This window comes from Eumetopias jubatus, unplaced genomic scaffold, assembly GCF_037043125.1.
Source record: "Eumetopias jubatus isolate StellerSeaLion01/CBP00866 unplaced genomic scaffold, mEumJub1_p1.0 scaffold_16, whole genome shotgun sequence".
Lineage (NCBI taxonomy): Eukaryota > Metazoa > Chordata > Mammalia > Carnivora > Otariidae > Eumetopias > Eumetopias jubatus.
In genome coordinates this window covers 56311668-56328615 of record NW_028274822.1, presented here as the reverse complement: position 1 = coordinate 56328615, position 16948 = coordinate 56311668, and the positions used below count along the sequence as shown (strand labels likewise).

The 16948-nt window shown below is 41.4% G+C and overlaps 1 protein-coding gene across 1 annotated transcript in view; it reads left to right on the top strand.

Annotated features, from left to right (window-relative positions):
• L3MBTL4 (L3MBTL histone methyl-lysine binding protein 4) overlaps positions 1-16948 on the top strand; it is a 411329-nt gene that overhangs the window by 62023 nt on the left and 332358 nt on the right. The window contains exon 4 of the mRNA XM_028123942.2: positions 4121-4212. Coding sequence (XP_027979743.1) covers positions 4121-4212 — 92 coding nt within the window. The remainder of the gene's footprint in view (positions 1-4120; positions 4213-16948) is intronic.

Here is a 16948-nt window from a genome sequence, read left to right as displayed (position 1 = left end):
AGTGAATGAGAGGGAGAGGGAGTGAGAATCTGAAGCAGAGTCTGCACTGAGCACAGCCCGACACGGGCTTGATCCCACAACCGCGGGATCATGACCTGAGCTGAAACCAAGAGTTAAGCTTACCCCATCAATAACATATTTTTAAATTATGTATGTTGTTTTTTAGGACACAGCACTATTGCATACTTCATAGGCTACAGTATAGTGTAAACACAACTTTTATATGCACTGGGAAGCCAGAACATTCATTTGACTAGCTTTGTTGCAATATTTCCTTGATTACGGGGGTCTGGAACTGGACCTGAACCTGCAGTATCTCCGAGATATGCTTGTATGCATTGTCAACATGACTTCCCAAGTTTGAGTCCAATTTACACAGCCACCATGAATGAGTGAGCTTATTAATTACCCTGCAGACTTATTTATGGTGCTTTTAAACTTAAAAGTTATTAATTTAATAGGCATTTCTGCCAAATTAAAAGTTATTAATTTAATAGGCATTTCTGCTACATTAAAATTTAGTAATTTAATAGGTATTTCTGCTACATTTTCACCGTGTAAGCTGAAGTGAGACAGTATTGTATAATGGGAGTGTGTGGGCTAGATATTTTGTTTAAATCCACATTTTCCCAGATGTGTGACCTCTGTAAGCCTGTTTCCTATAATTATAAAATGAGGTTACAAATCTGATATTCAGTGTTGTAAAGAATAAATGGAAACATACACATTCGTACATATACGCTTACATCATGTACATGCATGCACACACACACACACATGCACACACACCCTGTAATTTGGTACCTGGCATAGAATAGGTACATATTAAGTGACAGGTCATGTAAAATTAAATATATATTGTATATTAGTAATGTGTGGCAGAAGAGTAATAATTGGAATGTTTTGCTGTAGCTACTGTATATAGTGAAAAGAAATGGAATTTAGGATTTACAAACCTGTGTGCCTATCTAATACTATGTGAAATGAATGTCGTGTCTGTAGAATGTTCAAGAAAATTGCATAAAAAATAAAATTCGTTTCCTGAAGCAGTGCTGTTCATAATTGGTTCCTTCTCTCCAGGAAATTGAGCAATGAGTTGGTCAAAATAGATCTCCTAGAATTCATTTTAAAAGCCAAAATTATTATCTCACCTGCCTTCCTTCCCTTTAATTCATTAAACAAATATTTATGGCCAGGCATGGTTGTAACTCCAAGGATAGAGTGATGGACAAGATCAACAAGATCCTTTCTTTTTAAGAGTTTACATCCTAATTCTAAATAAGCAAACTGGTTTCCTCTCAGCTGGTGTGAGTCCCCCTAGAGTCAGTGATGAGACACAAGGCCTGTGTGTGGCCCCAGGAGCAGAGGAACATGGTATTTCCCTGTCTCACTGGCTGGTACTGTGTTGCTGACTAGTCCTCTTGCTTTACAAAAATACTGAATCCATGGAAAATTGTTATTTTTGGTATCATGTTTTCTTTTTTTGATAAAACTTAGAAGGGTTATTAGACTTAGGTGATCATAAGAGACGATCGTAGATATGATTTACTGCTGGTGAAATGATGATATATAACAATGGGAAATATGATTAAGTTGAGAAATTACACACAATCTTTTTAAGAACACAGCTGTTGTAGAAAATGAGGTATCTGTATTTGCTTTAGAGACAACACTGCCGTAATGTTTTTTTGTAAAGCATATAATTGTAATGTAGTAAAATGCTTATGTGAAAATAGGGATGTTGAATAATCTTACTAGGGAATCTTCAGGGTTTGTCAAATTGCTTTCTCTATTTAGAAAAATAAAATATCTCATATTGTGGTAGAAATGGCAGTACATCTGTAAGTTGTATATAATGTTTGAATAGACTGTGAGCTCCTTGATGGAAATCACACTATGATGTCTCATTATCTTCAAACAAAGCAAGAAAAATCCATTGATGACAATTCTGTCAGCCTTATTTGATGATTAAAATGCTTTTCAAAATTCTCATACTTTAGTAAGTATTTCTTAGCAAGAACATGTTAGTGTGTTATGACTGATAAATAGTAAATATTAATGTATATACTCTGTGTCTGTTTCTAAACTCTAACTTGATATGATTTTTTCTTTATAATCTGAGCTTTAATTACTCCCTTTTGGTCAATTATATATAGATGTATATCAAAAGATAGATAGTATATATTATTTATTTTTCATCTACTGGATCAGGGACTGGGTTATATTTCTATTTCAATGGACAGCACACTTCTTGCCACAGTAAGCTCATTAAATATTTTTTAAATGATTAAAAGTCTACATGAATTCTTCCTATACAATGTGATGGATTTTTATGTTTGTTATCCCATCAGTTTGCTGTATTGTCTTGAGAGGCTTCAAATGTTTGACTTAAAGGTGCATCTTACCACCTGTCACTACCAATTCTCATGCAGTTCTGACCTTTTACCATCTGTATCTTCTTCAGGAACATTTTACAGCAAGATAAATGTTAAAACTCACAGTGCTTTTTGGCCAATCTTCTCCAGGATGTGTGTATATGAGTGTGTGTTTGTGAGTGTGTCTGTGTTTGTGTGTATGGTAATAATACTTGTAGAGAATTTTAAAATGATAGAAAGTAACAAACAAGGAAAGAATATTTACATTAATCATACTACCCTCATATAGCCACTATTAATATTTTGCTGTGCCTTTTCAATTGCTTTTCTATGATTGTGTGTTTGTATGTGTGGACAAATATCTATGCATAGTGCCTTGCACAAAGAAGGTGCTTTATAAATAAGTTGAATAAATGAATGTCTCAATATATGTAAAAATTTATATTTTAAAATTTAGGATAATATAATCTGTTTTATGTTTTATGTACTTACTTTGATTTTACTTAACCTAGAAAATTCTCAAGGTATTTTGTTACTTAAAAAATACAGTTTTCGATAACTTCAAAATCATGTGTATATATGTGCCTGTGTATATAGGTACATGTATTAGTCTTTTTGACCTTTTTCTCATATTAATATTATTTTGTATTTTTGCTGTAATAATGTTCTGATGTATATTTTTACTATCAACTTTTATCATGACTACTTAGTATGTGAATCCTAGAGGGGGGATTACTGGGACATAGAAGTATAAACTTAAAACAATTATCAATACTTTTAAGATTTTTATTATTTAAAAATGATATTTTTATTGAACTACAAAGGAGAGCTATTGATCTAGAAAATTTGGAAAGCAGAAAAATAAAGTGCAGAGAAAACTGGGAAGAAGCCATAATCCTGGCAGCTAAAGATGACCTCACTTAAGATTTTGATTTACATAATTTTAGTCTTTCACATTTCAATTATGTATTTTACCAAAAAGGATCATTTTGTTTTCTAAACTGCTGTTTTTTTCCACTAGTAGTGTATCATTAACATAGTCTTTCTCTGCCATTAATCTTCTATAATGTAATTTTACAGCCTATTATTAAAATGACACATCTGTACAATTCATTTAATTAACCCCCTCTTGGTGGACCTGTAGTTTGTTTCCAATGTTTCATTATTATGAGGAGTTCTAGGATAAAAACCCTCGTGTTTGTCCCTTGGGCACACTCACCGTAATCGCATTAAGACAAATTCCTGGAAGCAGAATTGCTGGTTCAAAATTATATATGAATAATTTTTAAGGCTTTTGACATATATTTCCACATTGCCTTCCAAAGGTTGTACCAAGTGACATTCATCCCAAAAAGAGGTATGAAAGCGAAAGGAGATTGTACAGATATTTTCAGGTCATTCACCTTAAAATGAACCAAATCATGTTTTAGAAAACTGGTACCTGTTTACTCTTCTTTGAGAGGAGTAAGAAACTACCCATTTTAAGTGTTTATCAGCGGTCTTCTTGGCAGGGGAAGTATTCATAGGCCTGTTCTGAAACAGGAGAAACTGTGTATGGACTGGTTAGATGACTCTACCAAATGCTCATGGCAAGTGAGAGATAAGGTTTTTATCAGTTGCTGGGTCTCCTGATGATCTCTTTGATGAATCAGCGTGCTTGTATATGTATATATGTTTATCTTCAGTTAGATATTGTTTTTCTGCCACTAACTGTTTCAAGAAAAGTCACTGTGTTTTCTTTTCAGTCCCTTCAGTGACTACACAAGAAGCGTGGTCGTGGGAACAGTACTTGACAGAACAGAAGGCGACAGCAGCACCCGTTGAACTGTTTTCCAAGGTGAACCACTAACAGTCTTATGTTTTGGCAAGGAATGAACACTTAAGAGAAGTAACTAAAAGGAGATCATTTGCCTACACAGAACATCCAACTTATTTGATTTGTAGGTTTCACTGGAAAATTACATAACAAAGCTAAGGGAAGCCTTAGTGATTCAGAGCCAGACTGGAGTGTGTCCTGGAGCTGGACTCCCTGGGTTTGAAACCTAGTGCCACTACCTTTCAGCTCTGTGACCTTGGGCAAGTCATTCAGTCTCTCTGTGCTTCAGTTTCCTCATCTTAAGGAAATTACCATACCTACCTCCCGGGGTTGTTGGAGGATGAAATCAGTTATACATGTAGAGGGCATTGGATGCAATGTATGTGCACATAATGAAAAATACGTGCTAGTTTTTCTTTGTATTAGCAGATATTACTTGCACAGGACAACCCACGGATCAGGTTCAAGGGATCTGTTTTGATGTGTTGCATGGAAGTGGTGGTTCAGGCAACATGTTGGAGGAGACAGTGAAACCCCTAAATTACATTCTACCTGACTAACAATGCCAAGAGCAGCAGTCTATATGGGCTTGCTTGACCAAGTGACTTTTGGCACGGGGTGCTTGTGACTTCACGGGGATCATCTTTACCCAGGGTACCAAATCTTCTGCTACCCTATCTATTCTTCTTGGTCTGTGTTTTCAATGTTTCAAGGGGATTTATATAAAAAATTGCATCAGATTTGCATCATTATATTGCATTTTAGCCAGAAGTGAGAAGCTAACGCTCCTTATTTGCTTTACTTTTCAGGACATTTTTGTTGAGTTACATCTAGTACTTTTTATTATGTAAAAGGACTAGCAATTTTTTTAAAGATTTGTATTTGTTTATTTTAGAGAGAGAGAGAGAGAGTGCAGCAGGGACGGGCAGAAGGAGAGGGAGAGAGAATCTCAAGCAGACTCCCCAATGAGCACAGAGCCCAACACAGGGCTCCATCTCATGACCTTGATATCATGACCCCAAGATCAGGACCCAAGCTGAAACCCAAGAATCAGATGCTCAACCGACTGAGCCATCCAGGTGCCCCAAAAGGGCTAACAATTTTAATCCTGGCCATGGAAATAGAATGGGGGAGATGTGAAGCAAATAGGGAAAGAAAGAGAAACCCAAGTGCTGGCAGCTCACGTTTAAGAAATACTAAATATTTCATACTCAGCCCAATCTTCACATCAGATGCCTTTATGGAGCTTTGGAAAACCCAGATGTATGGGTGTTCCTGAGACCTATTAACTTAGAACCTCAGCGGGTGGGGCCTGGTACCCTGGAGCTTGAGAACCTCCTCAGGCTTCTATGTGCAAGATGGAGGTCCAAGGTGGTAGTAGCTTGTAAGAACTGTGCAGTCCCTGCTCAGGCAGGAGTCAGGTCCCTGCTGACTCGTGATGAGACTGTCATGTGATGAGACTTAGAGTAAGCTCCCTAGGTAAGGGTCTCTTCTTCCTTCTCTTTCATGTTTCCTCACAATGTCTGTTCTTAGTGTGCTCATGATCAGTCAATGTTGAATGACTTCTGGGTAACCTCTTTTCATTCCCGAGCATGGAAGTTCCTTAAAGAGAGTTGGCTCTGACTGGGGCAATCCAGTGCAGCCTGTAGTTGCCCTTTCTCTCCGTCTCTGAGCCCATCTTGTGCCCATGCTGTGTGGTCACTGCAGGTCAGGAGGGTGGAGTGAGCAGGCCCCAGATCCAGCTAAGGCCTGTCAGGAGCTGTGAGCCCCAAGGGCAGATGTAGTTCAGCTGGGCCCGGGGTGTGAGGTTCAACCACAGGACACAGGCCAGGCTTGTGACTCAGTGGCTGGGCATGGATGGGATCTCTGTAGGGTCTCAAGGCAGCCAGCGACCACAAAAATGTAAGACTAGTCAGTGATTGAGGTCAGGACTTCCATGTAGCAAAATTGGCCATGAGTGATGCAGGGTCTTAGGAATCAGACCCCTGTGTGTCCCTAGACCGGAGTCCTCTCTTCCCTCCATTGAGAATTGAACCACATGTTAGCGTGTTAGGCTGAAATGGACTCTTATTTCCGGAGCAAGGCAGGTTTCAGCTGTTGGCAGAGAGCTGTTAGGTTCTGGTCAGTGCCTGCATTCTTCCCTCAGCTCAGCCAGTGAGTGGATTAACACGGTTTCTCGGTTTCTCCTCTAGGACACTTCAAGGTCCATCAACTAGTGCAAGAACATCCGCAGAACAGAGAATTTCTCCCCCGGTTTTTCCCTCGTGACCTAGTATTAACTAAAAAAATCTCCAAGGGGGCAAATGTGAGATTCCTGTTCCTGAAATAAATCCCTATTTCAACATTGGGAATTGTGTAATAGTAGGTTATGGGTCATAGAACTTTCTCCCTTGACTTTATAGAGATCTGACAGGAGAGGTACTGCGAGCGCTAAGTGAGGGGACAGGTGGCATTGTAAAGGCAGGGTTGGGCTCCCTCTGGAGGGTGTAAGGAGAATCCGTGACTCTCTCCACAGAGGAGAGATGAGCAGTGAGCAAGGGACGCCGTCTTGGAGGATTTAGAAATGTGACTTTAAAATATGACTTTCTCAAGCTTGTGGACTCTAATTTTTGTCAACTCTGAAAGTGACGATAAAGTCTGAGCATGTGCAAAAGTGGACATGCCTGACCTGTTGGCATGCCTTTCTCTTCACTCAGAATTTAACAGTCAAGCTACTCACGTAATTGAGTAGCTTGACTATCTGTACAAAGCATCGTTTATACGGACTGAAACACTAGGGAGTTTATAACATGGTTGCTTAAAATCTTGCCGTCTACTGGGATGTAAGATATGCCTGAAAACATGACAGCAGTGTGAGGTAGAATGTTCATTGTCAGCGGAATGTACAAGTAATGAGTTTCCTAGGTTGTTCCGAGCAGAGGTGGTATCTCCTCCAACCCTGAATGAGGAGGAACAAGCTTACCATTTATTAGGTCTGATTTGTCCTGATGACTGAAGATGCTTGTATTCAAATACAGTGTTATTCTGACTGGACATTTATATTCTGAGATGAACTGACATGGTTTATAATTGAAAATAGCATTCAGTAGAATAAAAAAGGCAGGTAGTGCAGGCCAATCTTCCAAGAAAGATGATCAGATTGAACTTAGTTTTAGAGTGACATTGTGCTCTTGACTCTTACTGTCCATTTTAATTGTGTAAATATTGTAATAATGGTGTTCAGTTCAGCCAGCTAAGATGGAACTTCTCAGCTTTTGACACCGAAATGTTGAAAATAAAATGAAAACAGTTTGCATATCCTGATTGGAAAACTATTAAAAAGATATTGAGTATTGCTTTACTTTTACTATATCATTTCCATCATAATACTCAAGTTTTAGAAGGTGTACCAGTGACAGACACACAACTGAGCAGTTCTATCATGCAAATCAGACATGTATCCTACGAAGAAAATGTGTGTGTGTATATGTGTGTGTGTGTGTATATATATATATATATATATATATATATATTTGTGTGTATACATTTTTAAAAGAGTATGCTTATTTTATTTGCACACAAGCTTTTTGCATATCTAAAGGCCGATTTTGAATTTCTTTTTGTACAAGACAAAGTAAAGTGTTTTATAATTTATGGTTTATTTTACCATCTGGGGTAGTGAGTGTACAAGGATATAAACATCTTCTGTTGACAGAGAATATAAAAACATTTTCTCTTCATTACTGGTGAAATGGGCCTATCTTGATTTGATTCAAACTTTAAAATATTTTTTCCTTTGGTTTTGAAATTGGTTCTAAAACTTTTCTCTCTTCTCTCTCCCCGCCAGTCATCTAACCATCCACTGTATCTCCCTGAAACATTCTTCCCACCCTGCTGCCCATCACAAGTTCAAATATGCCAGCCTGGAATCCAAGTCCCCATAGTCTAGTCCCATCTGTAGGTGCACATGAACACAGAGCTTCTTCCGTGCCGGTCAGCCTGTTGCTGCCCTGCTTAACTATTCAGAGTCTATCCAAGTGTGAGGCCTTTGTGTCTCCTCTTGTTCCCTGAACTTCGTAGGCCCATGTCCCCCCAAGACCCTCCCCCTTCAGGAAGCTGTCCCAGCCTGTGCCATCTGACCTGTGGACTTGGCCGCTTCTGTCTGCCCAGCTCCTGCTGGTGGGAGTGAGGCTTGGGGGACAGTATAGGACCAGCGGGAGGGCAGGTGCTGTCCCTTGTGTTATCTGGCCACGAGCCAAAGGGACCTCCACCTGCACCTATCCCAGCATTCTGGGGGCAAGTCTGACCGAGGGAGCATAGCCCTACCTCACCCTAAACTGTCCTCGTCGCACAAACCACACATCCCGGTTGTCCTTAGTCACTGGCCCAGAAAGCTGTGCTTTTTATGCCCAGCAGCTGATCCCGTCTCCCCAGCCAGTGGATGGCCGAGTAGATAGGCTAAATGCGTGCTTGGGCCCCTGCAGGTCAGGGACACTTGAATATTTTAAAGTGATTGGTGTTTCAGAACAAGATGAAAGTCATCATGGAAAAGCTAAAATTCTTGGACTTCTCTGTGTGTCTTTTATAGTGTAGTATATAGTTGTAGTTTGAATTTTATATAGCAAGGCGGTTTTTCTTTTTCTTTTTCTTTCTCTTTTTCTTTTTCTCTCTTTCCTTTCTTTTCCTTTCCTTTTCTTTCCTTTGCTTTTCTTTTCTTTTTTTTCTTTTCTTTCTTTCTTTCTTTCTTTCTTTCTTTCTTTCTTTCTTTCTTTCTTTCTTTCTTTCTTTCTTTTTCTTTCCTTTCTTTCCTTTCTTTCCTTTCTTTCCTTTCTTTCTTTTCTTTCTTTTCTCTCATGTTTATAACAAATTACCATGAACTTAGTGGCTTAGAATAACACATATTTATTATCTTATAGTTCAGGAAGCCAGAAGTCTAAAATGAGTTAGCAGGGTTATGTTCCTTCTGTAGGCTGTAGGGGAGAATCTGTTTCCTGCCTTTTGTACCTTCTAAACGCTGCCTGCATTTCTTAGCTTGTGGGGCCATGTCACTCCAACCTCTGTTTCCATGGTCACATCTCCTTCTCTGGTCCTTTGGCCTCCCTCCTGCAAGGACACTTGTGATGACATAGGGCCCACCTGGATATCCAGGATAACCTCTCCATCTCGAGATGGTCCACTTAATCACATCTGGAAAATCCCTTTCACCATGTAACATACCATATTCACAGTTTTAGGGATTAGGATGTGGCTGTCTTTGGAAGCCACTGACCCACAGGTGCCATCTCCTTTCCATTGCTGTGCTGTCCCCGCCTCTGGCCTGAGTGGCTTCTCGTGGCCGGCTCCCTCCCACCCTTCTCCTGTGACCTCTGCAGCACCCCTGTGGCAAAACAAGTAATGTACTAGGGCGCCTGGGTGGCTCCGTTGATTAAGCATTCGACTCTTGATTTCAGCTCAGGCTATGATCTCAGAGTTGTGAGAGATCCAGTCCCGTGTCAGGCTCTGTGCTTAGCACAGAGTCAGCTTTAGATTCTCTCTCTCTCCCTCTGCCCCTCCCCACTCCTTCTCTCTCTCTCTCAAATACATAAATAAATAATAAAATCTTTTTTTTTAAGAAAGCAAGTGACGCATCATCCTTAGTAGCTCAACACATCAGTCCCTCCTTTCTCCGGCCAACATGCATAGCTGCTCCGCTTGAGAACCTCTGCTTCCCGAGAGTGCCCTTTCCCCTCTACCAAACTCACTTCTCCACCCCTCAAGGTCAGGGGGGCCTAGGCTCCTCCTGCCTCCTATCTGCTCCTTAGTTTTGTCACTCGGCACCCAGTCCTCCCTCCCCTGAGGCGTATGCCATCTCCTCCCTACGGTTTCCACTCTTGTTACTTCATTGGATTGTGTGTGTGTGCACCTGTGGGAATGTGCGTGCTCACGTGCTGCCCTCCCCAAGCCTCCCCTTTGCTTCTGCCCCGGTCTCCTGCTCATCCTTGGATAGCCTTTGCCCGCGTGAGCCACCTAGTACCTCACCTGCCTCCACCTGGGGGCCTGCCCCTCCTTCCCAGGGCAGTCCACCTGCTTCCTGCCACACTTGCGTCAATCAGAACTAGACCTCTCCAGCACTGTGGAACTTTCAATCTCACTGTCTGATCCCATCCACTGTCCTTGCAGCCCTCTGTCTCCCTCATTCTCACAGTATCAGTTTTTCCTTTAATTCAGACTTGTGGTTGTTGAAGTTGTCCTTTTTCTTACTTCTGGCTTCACATCTTCCCCTGGCCAGGCGAGGCCCCCTAGTTCCATCATTTCAGCCATTCTCTTGCCAGGATCGTCAATTGCCTTGTCCCCCTGTCCTCCTCTCCCCCAAAAATGCCTGCCAAAATCCCAGCTCTGGATGAATCACATGTGCCTTCTACCTTCCGTACCTAACTAAGCTGCCAAGCTCTGCTAGAGAAGCAGCACAAAGCCTTGCAGATTGGTGGCAATGTAGACTGACAGTCTTTGCTAAGAGGGCAGTGCCCGGCCATCCTTCTGGTTGTCTGAGTACTCCCTGCTTCCTGGGAAGGCACTTGTCTGAGGCCTCTGCCCTCGTTCCCAGCAAAAGGCATCACTCCCTTGATGGATGTGGTGCGACCTCCCTCCCGTCCCTGCCACAGACCTTCACTCACTCCTGCTCAGACCTCTTTCCCATGTTGCACCGGGAGAAGGACCCTCCTCATGCCCCTCGTTCCTCTGCCTGCGCTCTGGAGCCTTCCCGTTTCTGCTTTTCCAGGGAGAAATGATCAACGACCCATCAGTCATCTCATGTCCTGCTTGTAAGTTACCTGTGCTTCTCTTCCACACCGGTCTGGCCCATCTTTAAGAAAGTATACTGGCCCTTAGTCCTGCACTCCCTTTAATAGCTCATCTCCTTAGTCTGCTCTAGCTTCTTGAAATGTTGGCCTACGTTTTCTCTTTTCTTCATTTTCTAACCTTTTCCTCCTCCAACTCTGCATCCTAGCCTTTACTACCACCATGACCTGAAACTATGCCCACGGAAGTGCCCCCTCCCTGCAACCACCTACCCTAATTTCAAAGCCACACACGTCAGGCCTTGGTCTACACTCCCCCTGCTCCGGGACGCTGTCTGCTGTCCCGTGCGGCTTTTGCTTAGTCCTAGCCACTCCTTGCCAGGCACTCCCAAAAATCCGCTTCTCCGGGGCCCCCTTCTGCATGGCCCCTGGGGCGTCTCGTCTACCCCCTTAACTCGAGTTCCGCCTAGACCCAGTGGAGCCTGTAACCTCCTAGACCTCCTCCCCTGGGTGGCCCACAGCCGTCTTACACTCAGCACGTGCAAACCCGACTCCCTTTCCCAGTCTGCCTTCGTGAGTCCGCGCATGGGCTCGTGGGCGTTTCACGGTGGCCAGCTGCTGTTCCTGCTCTCTCTGCTCACGTGTGTCTGCTCAGGTTTGCCCCTTCATCTCCTTCTCTGTGCCCCTACTGCTGCTGCCTTCATGTAGGAGGAAGCCCCCATTTTATTTTCATAGCAGTTGTAACAAAAGTTTCTTAAATGATCTCTCTTTGTCTAGACCGGCCCCACCTTTAACCTTCCTGCACACTGTTGCTGGAATGATCTTTGTAAACTCTGATGCTGTTCATCATTTGTGTACGTAGCATGTCTGACTGCTTTTTCTGTCATTCTGTGTGATTACCCGTAGTGTGTTTTGTCTCTGGGTAGAGCTGTAATCTCTGTGAAGACTGACTGGGTTTCTTTCCTTTTTTTAAATTCCTCCCTGCTTCATGATTCTCTGAGAGAGGTGCACTTTGGAGCATCTTTTTATTGGTTTGGTGTTGGTACATGTGCTGCCTCAGCTTCTTTCCCTTCATTTTATAGAAGAAGGACTCTGTGAAGCATTTCTCTGGCTCTTAGTTTTTAACTGAAAGTGGACGATAATGTCACTCGCTTCTTAGAGACTGTTGAGGAATTACATAAAATGTATATACAGTGTTTAGCCCGATACAGTGTCCGGCATGTAGTTCACTCTATTAGATGGAAGAATTCTTAAGATGACACTTCGCAGATTCTAGTCTTTTGCTGTCCCCGGAACCTGCCCTTCTTGACAGCATTTGTTCCGAGCTCTAGGCAGGACCCCGTCTTGCAGGACTGTGTCCTCATCGGGACCGGCCTCTGTTTGACCACAGCAGGGCTCTTGGCCGCTCCCCGTCAAGCGTGGCTTCCCAGCTGAGCTGTTCCATCTCAGGCTCCTGATCTCCTGAGCTCCTGAAAACCACTCACTATTGGAGCATCATCTGAAACCATAGTGTTGGCAGATACTGCTGTTGTACACCTTGCATGCTCGCTGTGATGCTGGTCCTCCTGCCTTCATGAGGGGAACAGAAATATTTCCTCAGTTGCTCTCCTCTGTCTCCGAAAACAAGGCAGAATCATTATGTCGACTTTGGCATTTCTGCTTTTCCTTCCCCTGCTTTCCTCAGCGGCATCTTTATCTCAGACACTCCTTAACATGTTCTTGTATTGTACTCGGTCCCTCCGCCTCTCTTAAAATCTGTAGTAATCTCTCATGATTTGGGAAAGAAATACTTTGTGTCCTGAGAAGGAAATTTCAGCCATCTGTAGGATGATGTGGTGGGGGGGTTCTTTTGGAAAGGGCTGGGAGTAGTTGGGGAACAAAGACACCTTCCTAATTTAACCACCTAATTGCCCTAGATATGACAGCCTGTTCTCTCTGAGCCTTCCCTTAGTGAAGTCCAAGTGAAAGGAAGAGCTTACACTCTCTCTCTAAATTTAACTTCTGTACCCAGACCCGAATTATATTTTTAAAAATCTGTTTTTTTTAAATATGCCAGTACATGAAATAGAATCTGAAAAACCCATGTCTATGTTTTGTTTTTGATAAAGTCTGGATATGTGTTTAGCTTTGCAGGTGCAGAAAGATGCTGCCATGTAAATTCATATATTTTATAACCCCTGTAGAATGATTTCAGACAAGTAGGACCTTTCCAACCAAAACAGTTCAGTCACATGTCAAGTATTTTGTGCTTTGAACATGCTTCCAAATTACTTGATAATCACTGAGAATACTATCATAGTTCTAATACAGACCATTCTTAGATAATACTTTAAATTATTAATCAGTAGCCACATGATGACCACGCATGACTTTTTTAGTAGTTTAAGAGAAAATGAAATACCTCATTATACTATGAATTCTGATATGTTTAGAATCAGATTATAGCCTAGGTCTGTATTTACTTAAAGTGTGGGCTTCTTTGTTTTCCTATTTGTTTTTGTCTTCTATGTGTATTTTCCTGCCCCCAGTTTTAAGATAACTTCATTGATATTTAAGAGTTCTCCCGGGAAAGAACATATTTTGTAAAAAAAAAAAAAAATACTGTGTGTATTATAGTCACGTATTTGATTGGGGCTTAAATCCCAAGGCATATTGGGCAGAGAAAGAAGTGTGTTTTAAAACTAGACTGTAGCTTTGAAGTCATTTAAGCTGATTAATGGCTGGGGCTCTGAAGAACAGAGAGAATTCTCATTCATGTTCATCTCTCATGTTCTCTAAAGCTGTAAGTTCTGGGGCAAAACTAAAGATACATCCTGATCTTGCAGCTTAGATATTTTTCCTATTCTTAGTATCCACTTCTCCGTAATGGTGGGATTCAAAGTACCAGAGGCCTGGGAAATAGTTTAGCACATCTGAAGTAGTGAGGCTGGACAGTCCAATCAGGGCTGCTTTTTCCTTATTGGGAGGGGCTTGGAGCCCCTGTAAGGGCTGCTTATCTGCAGTTCCAGCTGGAAGCTGAATGTCATGTTCCGAGATATTCAGAGGAAGAGAAATTAAAAGAAGAAAATAGCGGTATTCAGGATCAAGAGTAGACAGTTTCCACAGTTCTTTTCCTACAGTTGAAGCAAATTTATATTAGAAGTATCTTTGTCTTTTTACCCTATGAAGTTTTAACCGTTTAGGGAAAAAATATATGAGCTTATTGCTTTAGACACTACACTCAGAGATTTGTGGAGTCTACTCATGTTGGCCAGTGAATTATCAGACATCTTCAGAAGTTATTTTCAAAAGTTCTCTCTATGCAGTCCTTTGTTTTATACTGTGTGGGTTCTTTCTCTTTGTTCATGAAGATCTTTGTTGGTGTAAAGCTGCCTAAATCCAACAGTATTCCACCCACTCTGCTATGTGCTTTCTTTTTGTTTCTGAGACTGTAATTCAGTCAGTGGGTAGGTCAGGGTACCTGGATACACACACACACACACACACACACACACCTGGATACACACACACACACACCACACACACACACACACACACACACACCACCTGGATACACACACACAGACACCACACACACACACACACACACACACCCCACCTGGATACACACACACACAGACACCCCTTAGCCAAACTTCCTACTACCAATAAGGTCAGTAGTTCTGGGGAAATGAGAATTTTTGCATCTGAGATTATAGTAGAGTAGATTCACAAAAAAGCAGGAGGAATTGCATCCACTAGCTTATTTGAGAATACTTTTGTTGTGCCATGAATTCTGTGTTCTCTTTCTGTAGAATGCTTCTTGGTGTAATCTTGGCAACAGTTTGGGATACAGAATTAACCTATGAAAAATGTTCAAAATAACAAGGAAGTAGTCTCTAAAATGAGAGTTTAAAAATATACAATCAGCGATCCTTCACTGCTGTCTTAACTGAAGCCTTGCAGCAAGTTATGTTTAATTATGTAGGTGACGATTTTTCCCCATTAGCTTAACAAATAGATGGCAAAAATAGGCATCAGTTTGAAAAAGCAGGATTTGAAGCATGCCTTGTTGCGTGGCCTGTATATCCATGATGAACAGCTGCAGGAACTGCTCGTGCCTGCTTATTGAAGACTCCTAAATATGTTGTGTAGTCAGGGTATTGATTAATGACAGATTCCCTTGAAGGACAGCCATGTGGTTCTTAATCTTTTTTTAGGTATTAGACCCTTTTGAACATCTAATGAAAGCTATTGGTAATCTCCTTAGAGAAGTGCTTATATCCATTCGCACACAAATTTTAAAATTTAGGAGGTTTCTAGAATCCCAGAAGACATCATAGATGCCACTTCTGCTCTACCATCAAAACCATGGACCTTATCTCTGCCCCACCATTAAAAACAACTACATTAAGGTGTAGTTTAGGCAAGAATAGAAAAAAATGTGTATACATCGTGATCGTATGCTATGTGTGAGTGCGTGTGTGTATATATGTATTTATATCTCTATGTATTCAAGGTCTCCATTTTCTCTGTGATTGAAACAAGAGAAAGCCAGGAGGGATTCTAATATTCTAATATTCCTGGGAGTTTCCATTGTTAGCTCAGGTGAAAATCATAAAGCTCCCAGAGGAGAAAGCAAGGAAAAAGTTTCTTAACCTCTCATAGCTTGCCAGTATTTGCAGTGTATAGACTTTGAAGATGAAAGATTCATTGCAAGGTACTGTACCTGGGGGGATGTTGAAGCTGTAGTAATGCACTAGAAATTTGGAATTGAAAAGTAGGTACAAAAATGTCATTGTTCATGAACTGTCTATAGAGTCCTTGAAGGTATCAGTCGGTATTGATAACATTATAAAAGTAAAAATTAACACATTATGGAAAATCTGGGTATTTCTTCCAAGGCTGGAACCTGGGTATGTTTAAAATTCCCTGCCTTTTTCGTTCTCTGCATCCAGCCAGTTCTCAGGTACTACCTGTCTTGCCTCCTCCATAGGTCCTGAATCTGCCCCTCCTGCCTGGTTTTGCATGGTCACGTTCCTCTTCGTCACTTGTCCAGGCTTCTGCCATGTTCTGGAATGGAATGTAACTTTGTAGTGAAGCACACAGACCAGGGTTTGAATTTACATTCCAATTTTTTACTGACTAGCTGTGCAAGTGTGATATGTGTAAATGTCTCTGAGCCTAGATGCGACGTGGGGATTATAGAGTTCCAATACAGGGGATTTTAAGGCTTCAATGAGCTGAGTTAGATACCTATACATGGCACATGGCAAATTCTCAATTATTGGTAGATATTAAAAACCTCTTTAACTATCTTTCCTATTTCTAGTCTTGCTATTTTTTAAATTAATTCCCTACACTGCCACCAGTAAGATCTTTATAGAAGGCAAGAATGTTTTCTTCTCCCCTCTGCTTAAAAGCTTTTGCTAGGGCTTCATCAAAGAAGAATAAACTGAAAGGTCCTTAACAAGACCTTATACAAAGCTTCCTGTGACCTGTGTCCTGTCTTCTTCCCTAGCATCGTCATCACTTAATTGTACATGTATGCTGATTTTTTAGCTAACTACAATGCCATTTAAAAATTCTAACAAGACAGAAGAGTATAAAAATAAAAAGCTTTTTACCTTGAATAGCCAGAGAAATGTTTAAAAAGAAAAGCAAAGCTGGCGGCATCACAATTCTGGACTTCCAGCTCTATTACAAAGCTGTCATCATCAAGACAGTATGGCACTGGCACAAAAACAGACACATCGATCAATGAAACAGAATCGAGAGCCCAGAAATGGACCCTCAACTCTATGGTCAACTCATCTTTGACAAAGCAGGAAAGAATGTCCAATGGAAAAAAGACAGTTTCTTCGACAAATGGTGTTGGGAAAATTGGACAGCCACATGCAGAAGAATGAAACTGGACCATTTCCTTACACCACACACAAAAATAGACTCCAAATGGTTGAAAGACCTCAGTGTGAAACAGGAGTCCATCAACATCCTAAAGGAGCACACAGACAGCAACCTCT